Consider the following 9,743-nt stretch of genomic DNA (forward strand, 5'->3'; position numbering starts at 1 on the left):
CTTCAATTTGCTAGTTTGGTTTTGAACAAAACTTTTTGCACTCCTAAGCATCTACCAGTAGATTTAGTGTTCTTTTTAGTCATTTTCTGAGAATATTTTTAGCAAAAATTTTCTTTTTTTTTTGCACCATATATGTTATGCTAATACTAGCCAATTGAATGTTTAGCTACGTATGCCAATACGTCATATATTAATTTTCATTTGATACCTATCTGGGCTATGATGTTCTGAAATCAAAGGATATGTATTTGAATTTGACTGACATAATTTGTTAGATTTTTTTTTTTTTTTTTTGGTGTCATTTGTGGTCATTCTTTTTCTCTATTTAAACCATTTCGGTGTGTGAATTAAACAGGCAGTAAAACAGGCCTCCTCTCTGTCTGTTTTTAAATCTCTTCTTAAAACCCACCTTTTCTCCTTGGCTTTTAACACCTAGCAAGACAGTTGTGCTTATTTTATCTTTTTTAGTATTTTATTCTTTTATCTTCTATTTTATCCTTTTTATTGACTTAACTTATCATGACTGTTTTATTTATGTGCCCTGTGCCTTATGGTGTGTTGTCTTTTATTTGCCTGTCCAGCACTTTGGACCATGTTGGTGTTTTTAAAGTGCTTTATAAATAAAGTTGTATTGTATTGTATTGTGAATTAGAGCATGCTAATGGAACAGTCCAAAACATGTCCGCAATGCAGTAAAAAAAGGGGTAATTGGGCAAAATTTCTCCAGGTTGCAAAATAAAACATATTTGCATTTAAATTAGCTGTTTAATTGCAAATCTTGATTAATTGTTTCATCCCCAGCTTCCTCATATAATTAGTTTAGCTGATTAGCATGAGGGCAGAGCAGCGAGGGCAGCAACAAGTAATCATCCTTTCAACTAGTTGTTCACATCTGAACAATCAAGCGTTTTATGGATTTGTAGGAAATTAAAAACAGCACTGTCAGCTTTATTTTTATCTATACATTTTTTGCCTCCAAGTCACAGACAGTGGGTGTTTTCTAATCACCGCATGTTGTTGCTTTTAACAGGTGTAACGAAAACCAGAAACCACATGCATGGTTACATCATCTGATGCTAGAGATGATCTGTATACAGTGTACAGTAAAGTCAAGTTTTGTCACATGCAGAATTCACTTCTCTGCCCATGAAAAATGTGTAAAAAGAAAAAAAAATTGTTTGCCTGTTATCCCCATGCTCAATCTTTGTTTCTTCTTTCCCTTTAAAGAGAATGATGCTGTGAGTGAAGAACCAGAAGAGTAGCATCACCTGATTTCCTTACATGGTACAGAGAAGATGTCCCACAGTCGCCCATCTCTGCACCACAGACTCAACACCACTGTTGGCCTAGCCATACTGTAGTAGTTTGTAGTGACTACTGCCCATTTCCAATGAGCACAAAACACCCGTGAACTGACTGAAGCCGGGCTGGATGACATTTTGAAGGAGCTAAACAAACAGGACTTTACTGCTGCGCCAACAGCAGAGGAGCAAGGGATATATTCAACTCATCAAAGGGTTCAAAAATGACCCCCTCCACCCCAACACAGCTGAAAAGGCTTGCAGCATCCAACTCCAACTCCAACTTGAACTGGATGAGCTGCTGTTGCAAGTGCAAAATCTTGCCTGTCTTTAAAAAAAAAAGTATATTTCTAGATATAAAATGTTAATTACACTGCTGTGTCACTTTGTGTTCAGTAGCAGTTAGACACAGTTGTGGGTTATCTATTTGGTGATTTATTTATGTGAACTAGTCTGAGAAGTATATGAGTGGCTAACTTACTGAATATGTAACAGCTTAGGTTTGATGCTGAGCATCTCACTTAGAATGTAGAGTGTTTTTGTTACCCACTGAAACAAGACAAAATGTGTCTGCAGCCATGCTGAAAAACATTATCTTGCGTGTTTTTTCTGCAAAACAAGTGATTAGACTGTATTGTGTCTGATAAGAGGGCAGCGCCATATTCCTGTTGCTTTAAAAGCTTGACATTAAGTCACTGATAGTTATAGTTCTGCCTCTTCACCCAAAACATTACTGAGGATCAGGGATGCCTTCATGACAGCAAGGAACTTTATGCCAGGTTAAACACAACCGTGACCCCAATGAGCCTACAACCAACAACAAACCCAGACCGTAGAAGTGTGGCATTTTCATTTGTCAGAGCTGCATGTCAAGCAGCTTCATTAGCAATATAATGCAAGTGATTATCCATTAGCTCCTTTATAAGGAGCGCTCTATATCCTGCAATGTTAATGAAAGCGACCATAAGAGAGCATTTCAAGCGATTAGCCATAATAGTAAATGTTTCAAAACAGTCCATTAACACCCCTTTCACTATCAGCAATAATGTACAGCAGCTTAATCAGAGGGACATGGTACGTAGAAGTCAGAAAGCTCTTTCTGGGTAATCAGTGAGGTATGTCGCTGCAGCTCGGTCTGCATTTAATGTGAAGGTGAAGTCTGTGAAATCGAGATTAAGTATTAAAGGATGAAAATCTCCAAAGATTTCTGTGTCAGCTTTGACGGAAGAAAATCGTTCAATTATCACCACTTTCTAAAGGAAAGCTCTCACAACACTTTAGGATAACAACTAATCATCACTCTCACTTGCCATTTCCTTTCTCATAAGATAAGGAAATGTGGAGTTCATCATTTCCAACAGTTAATTTGTCTATTCTGGATGAACAAATGAGTAGAATTAGTAATAAAGAATTAAAATACAACAAGGAGCTAGGAATTAGACATTAATTAATTAATTTTGCTCATTCAGGCACTAAATCTGTATTTTATTGGTTTCAATTATTTGATGGCATCTTCTTCTTCTGTTGACCAGGCATCCAGAGTTCAGAGATATGCAATCATATCTGACTGCAGACGAAGGAAAAGTTGCATGTAGCTGGAAGTAAAATGTTATTCTTATTGAAAAATGAATCACTAAAAACTACTGAACTGATTATCGGAATCAACAAGATTTTATGTCAGTTGACAAATGAAATCAAATCTGATTGTTCAGCCAAACGTTACCCCTCCATGGCTCACTCTGGATCCGTTGGTCCAGTGCACTTTCTCAGAAATCCTTCAGGTGAAAACTGTGGAAAGGATTCGTTAATGTCAGCTTTTATACATGTCACAGGGTGTTAAAACCAGGTGAACAGAAGATACACGGAGTAGGAGCAAGGTGTCTGTTCCAATCTTTGCATCGGCAATTTGTAATTTGACAGCTGTCGAGCGTGAACATCTGCCAAAAGCTAACTGGGTAGCATTTATAGTTCAGAGTCGAAAAAATCAGGTCCTACACAAATTTGTGCAAACAAAAGGAAGTCTAGCAAGAGATTTGAGCCTTCATATTTTATCTCTATGTTCCATGAGGTTAAAGTAGAACCTAACAGGCCTGCCAGCGTCGTCCTCAGTTATCAGCAATAATATTAAAATTTGCTGAGTTGTAAGAGTGACTTAATTCCCTTTTCAATAGCTTAAGTTTAATTGCATATGTGCCCCGGGAGATTTGTGCCATTACTTCCAGGGGCAAGGGAGAAAGGATGTGTCCAAATAAAATAATTGGTCAGGAGATCAGAAGTGGCTCCAAATTGCTCTCACTTGCTCTCTCTGTTCCCAGAGTGTGAACAGCAGCAGCAAACAGGGAGGTGAGCTTTTTCACAGAGGCAGCAGGACATGGGAGACTTAATTAGTTTCCAAACTTGGATAGGTGACAGAAGAAATGATGTCAGAAAGAGAATATGTTCATTTTAAGGTGATCTGTACAGTGTGTTTTGGCCTGTAATAAGGACAAGGAGCTCTGTTCTTATCACCAGTTATGTAAAACATCGGTCACACCCAGGGAATATATACAGTACATATATATAAAAAAGATAAAAGCTTCTCTTTGACTCTGGCGAGCAGTAGCAGAGTCAAATTTGGATTCCCTAAAGAGGTATATGGGGAATCTTCCTCTGTTTTTAATGTTACTTGGTTTTGTGATGTTTTCTGTTTTGTTAAAATAAAACAAACAAAAAAAAAGTTTTGACTATGGCCTGATGTGATGTGGTACTGTAAATCGTATCAGCTCAACCCTCTTCCCATAATATAAAAAATGGAGAAAAAAAAACCTTAAATACAAAAGATGGGAAGAAGGAAGCACATATGTTTCAGTCGCTCCAGGTTGTCATGGTAACAGTTGCCTTACAGTTAAATTTTAACCTGTACACCGAAGCTTTGTAGTGGTTGATACCTCACTTTTTAGGTGTGGTGATGATGATGTTGATGATGAAGAATCACATTCTGTCTATGTACTAACTACTAGATGGAATGTACCATTTTCAGTTGGATTGTTATTGCACTTGTTGACTTTGTATCGTCACGACAGGGAGAAATAAAGTTTTATCTTTTCCAGTGTGTTTAAATCCATGTTGTATTTAGTGATCCTTGGTTTAAATACATACATATATATGTATATATACATATGTATATATACATATATATATATACATATATATATATATATATATATATATATATATATATATATATATATATATATATATATATATATATATATCCATAAAGAAAACACCACATAATTATATAATTGAATGATATCAGTAATTCTACGACTTTGCTGAAGCAGCCTTAAATGTTTTCTTTAAAAGGTAAGGGATTTCTGGACGATATTACATCTGTTAACATTAAAAACAGAACATCAAAACACAGCAGATTTTCTGCTCCTGCAGCATCTCCCCATTCCTCCCCGAGGAACATACGACCATGAACATTCTTGAACATATGAAGACCTTTTTTTCACAGTGTAATAGCGACATGAGCAGCCAGTGGCGGAGCGCGGGTCTCAGTACAGAGCATTCTCGATGGGCCCTTAGGATAGTCATTTTAACGTTCAACAACACCTCATCCTACTACCCATCAAACAACATTTATTCTCACTTTCATTGAGCCAAGCAAGCCTACAGGCCTATTCTGCAGAAAGCAGAGTAAAGTCACACAAACTTGTTCAGAAGAACACACACACACAGGCCTGACAGCTGTCAATCACATGGCGCTGAAAAGTCAGATAGTCACGGACTGACTCAGTTCCATCTTGGATGCAGCTTAAATACAAAAAAAACATAACTGCTCTAAAATTACACAAACTATTTAGATAGATATAGACACAGCTGTCTATAACATAATTTCTGAGCTCTATAATAGAGAATAGACTCGGCGGTCTAGTTGACAACAACACATTCAAATAGGCAGGTGGTCAAGGCTACCACAACATAAAGAAATAACATAAAGAACATAACATAACATAAAAACATAAAGAAATTATTTATGAAGGTTACACTGACTCACCAATGGCAGTTGAGTTGAGTCTTCGATAACCCTTGGCCCGAAGAAAATAATCCAGGTAACGTGGAAAACAGGGTAACATTCAAAACTTTGTACATGCTTGGTCGTCTTTTACAGTTTAGCGCTCATCTCCTTCATGGCAGCAAATTTGCCGAGTCGGCAAATTGGCTGTAACTGTTAAGGTTGATTTATGTTTCCGCAGCGCCTACGGTGTAGGGTACGCGGCGATGTGCACGCACGGTGCGCGTTGCCGCATATCTACGTGGTAGGCTACGCCGTACCCTACGGCGTAGGCTCTGCGTCGATTTAACGCGGAACCATAATTCAAGCTTTACATCCAATCAGCGTTGGCTCACAGCCCTGATGCGTTCAGTATAGTTGTAAAGTAAGAATTAGCCTACACTGGCCGCACAATGCACATTTTATCGTTATTATAGCGTACAATTTACGATTACCGGTATATATGAACGTATCACACAAAACGGGGCCCTATCATTGGGCCCTATGAGCTTGTGGGCCTGGTGGACCGCCCCCTTGTCCCCCCTCTGGCTCCTCTACAGTGAGCAGCTATCGGATAAGAAGAGATACTTAATGAATGTAACAAAAAGTGTTCAGGGTTAGAAATTTTGTACAATATTTTGCCCTACCTTTAAGATATCAAGCCATATTTATTTTCAAGGATTGGTTGATGAAAATTAACTGATTACCGTATTTTCTGGATTATAAGCCGCACCTGTATATAAGCCGCATCCGCTCTATTTAAAAAAAAAGATATTTAGCCGCAGATATTTATGTTGTTAGATTAGATATTTACTACATGTACAGAAGGATTTTGAACTGTAAATGATGTACATGTTTGTACCTAAATAGATCCTTTCCTAACAGTGTCTTTTAACACGTCAGCAACTTTGCTGATTAAAACGGGACAGAACCAAGAGAAAATAACCGGTATTTATTTATCTATTTATCTGTTTGAAATCTGCTTCTACCTACTTCTATCTGCTAAAGAAGAAGTAGCGTATTCTTCTTTGCATTTATTTTGTCTTATTTTTTATTCTAATTCCGGTTAGCACTCCCCCTAGCGGTGGAAGAAAAATCCACAGAACCTTTGTATAAGCCGCATGGTTCAAAACCTATGAGTAGCGGCTTATAGTCCAGAAAATACGGTAAATGTTTTTCAACTCCGCTGTTGTAATAGTTGAATATAGCAGAACTCTACAGTGCCAGCAGGAAGATTATCATGCAGGAATATGAAGAATTATTTGGCTTTTATTAACGAATTTTAACACCTGGATTTGTGTATATATGAGAATTTGCTATGGTTCAACTGAAGGCTGTGTTATTAGCTGGCCTGACCGGCATTATTGCAAATTATTAATGGCAGCTCATCATTTCTGGCGCTACAAATTAACGACAATTCTGTCAGTGATGATGGCAGGCCGCAATATAACGTGCGTTATCAGATTTTTGTTCTTTCTGCAAGCCTGAGTCCTCACTGAACCACATTCTGTAGAAGAACTATTTTATCACAGAAACACTCTTTCCTCCAATCTAAATGCTAAATATTGTTCACATCAGACACAAACACAGCGCTTCATCAGAGAAGAGCTCGGCAGACTAATGTTAAAATGCTGTGGCTGATTTATACATCAGTCAGTTGAAGAAAAAATCAATTTCTTACTTTCGGCTTCGTTTACTGATTGATTGAAGTCGGAAGAAATGAAAAAGATCTATTTTCTTCTGTTTTTCTCTCAGGGAGATAAGCCTTTCTAGCTTTTAGCCAGTTTAAGCATCTAACATGCATCAAAAGAAATGAAGCTTGCATTTATTTTCAGCAGTCAATAAGTGTCTGTCCTTCAGGCAGTGACCCTGTGTAGGTGGTTGAACCCTGAATCTGGCAACATACAAGCATCATTAAAGCAATTAGCTTCAGAAAAACAGCTGAAGACAGACAACAACATGTCAGAGATCAGCTCCCTGCTTGAAATCAACACCTGCTGCTGCTCGCCTTCAGCACTTTCCCCTGCAACCAAGAAGTTTGTTACGACCTTGTCAAAGTTCCCTTGAGCTTCTCTAATTAGCTCCAACTTGCGACCCGACTCTGCCAATCACCCAGCCCAGGTTCAGGTGGTCGGATTACTTTTTATGTCACCACCTTTCCCCCCCTCAAAATCCATCATGTGTCCTCCTCCTCTGATTTTCCAGGAACCGACACTCTTCCCATATGCGCTCATGAAACCAATTGCTGCTATCCGTCACCATTTAAAAACCATTGTCTGGATTTCCACATCCTGCTGTTATTGAGAAGCCTGAGTCACATCCTGCCAACATTCACCTATTAAAACTCCATTAAACCTCGGCTCCACGATGCCGTGTCTGCTCAGACCGGATCCGCTGTGACACCAATACCGATTCAAGATCCAGCTGACGCAGATATTGATATTATCAGACATGACGTCCGTTTAAACTCGGGGAAAAAAGTGAGTCATGGAAAAAGAAACACATGATTTGTTTCATGTTACAATAGAGAGTTGGTTCTGTGATTGAAAAACCTCTTTTGATTGAACAGATTACAATGAATGCAGCTATTTTCAAGTATTTTGGAACCTGCAGATGATTGTCTTTTTTTGTAACTTCTCCTAATTGTCAATTGCTAAGTCTCAAATCAATGTAACACAAAATATTAAATTAAATATTGTTCAAGCCATTAAATGGAATTCCAGAGATATTTAGTTATCAGCCTCTGATTGGAACACCCTACAAAAAACCCTTAAACTTTCTGTTCTCACTTCCATCTCCACCTATAAACTACATCTTTTATTAAGTACAACCGACTCCTGCACTTGCCTTTAGTCCTCCTTCAAGCATACTGACTGTTTTACTGATTAATTGTTTCATCTTTTGTATTGTGTTTTAATGTCTTTTTGTGTATTTATATAACTTTGTTTTTTCATCTTAGCTCCCTCCCCTTACCCCCTAGGCTGCACTTGTAAATAAGAAATTTGTTCTTAATTTGCTTGCCTGGTTAAATAAAGGTTAAATAAAATAAAAAATAGTTTATTGTAATAAATATAATAAAAAATATATAAATAAATGAAGAGGCAGAACAACTTCTTCCTTTATTTTTGTGTACAATTGTATTAATGTTAAAGTTGGTGATAATTTTTTGCAGATGTTCTGATCACATTATGTCTATCTTTGACTTATTTTCTGCTTTCTTCTAATTTATGAGACATTCCTCTACTCTGGTTTGAATGTTATCCTGCTTAAGGGATTTATTCTAATTCTGGCATGTTTCAACTCCTGTTATGATGAATAACTATAAGACTGTGAAAAGTATTTACATTTGGGAGAAGCTGAGCTTTCCAAGTAATGCCTAGAATAAGACCCAACGCTTCAAGAGGAAACATCAAACAATCACAAGAGTAAAAAAGAGAAGGGAGGTTTTTATAATTTATTATCTCTTTTGTTACTCAGAATATCAGATTAACTGCATATAAAATAGAGGAGGAGCGACAACAAATGAAGACTGCTGGGATGTAGAATTGTGTGTTTAACCAACACTTGTCTACAGTTATATGTGCTCCACCTCTCCACCGAGCTTTTAGACTGCAAACAGAGCAGCGAGAAATCTGTAATCTTGGACGTGGAACTGTGACGGTGCGTCACTGCACCCCAGGTACTGAACTGTTGGCTGTGAGACTCTGTCCTAGTTGTCTGCTGACAGATTTTGACTATGTTATCAGCCAAGGCTGCATGTGACATCATCAACTAAGATACTGTGGGGCAACAAACATAAAACCTCTCTGCAGTCCTTTTTTTTTCTCTTAATCCAATCTTTCTTTATACTGCCACAATATAATTACCCTTTAAGGATAAATAAAGTCTGTGATAATCTAGTGAGCTGTCGAGAGTGGACCCCCACTTTTTTTCCTGAAGACAGCTGGGGCAGACTCCTGTAACCCTGAATAGAATGAAGCAGGTGTAGATAAATAGATGGATGAATAAACTTATTCCCTTCATTAGCTTGCTCATTAAACTGCTAATCATTTCAGATGTCAACAGTTTAACATGTTAGCTGATTTATTTGGAAGGCTTTTGGGTTTAAAGGTCCTACTATTACTGTCCTCCCACTGTATTGCAAAAAAAAAGTGGAAATAGTTTATGTTATCATGTGACTCATATTCTAAACCCTCATTCTAATTTTTGTTACATTATGTGTTTTTAATTTGCTTGCTAGTCTTATGTAACGTCACAAAAGCACCTTAGACATGGTTTTTTTTTTTGTTTTTTAAATAGTTTTGGACATGTCACCGGATTAGCCGCAACCCCAATCAGCAGCAGAGAACGAGGACATGTAGCACGTTAAACTCACAAGAATGCATGATTAATAAATGCACAGT

General features: G+C 37.6%; 1 protein-coding gene across 1 annotated transcript in view; it reads left to right on the forward strand.

Moving 5' to 3' along the window:
- The window catches only part of shisal1b (shisa like 1b), a 51,992-nt gene extending 47,592 nt beyond the window's left edge, over nucleotides 1-4,400 (forward strand). The window contains exon 5 of the mRNA XM_061721089.1: nucleotides 1,228-4,400. Coding sequence (XP_061577073.1) covers nucleotide 1,228 — 1 coding nt within the window. The 3' untranslated portion in view covers nucleotides 1,229-4,400. The remainder of the gene's footprint in view (nucleotides 1-1,227) is intronic.
- The last annotated feature ends 5,343 nt before the right edge of the window (nucleotides 4,401-9,743 follow it).

The sequence above is a fragment of the Cololabis saira genome, chromosome 5 (genome assembly GCF_033807715.1).
Source record: "Cololabis saira isolate AMF1-May2022 chromosome 5, fColSai1.1, whole genome shotgun sequence".
In the NCBI taxonomy this organism is placed as follows: Eukaryota; Metazoa; Chordata; class Actinopteri; order Beloniformes; family Belonidae; genus Cololabis; species Cololabis saira.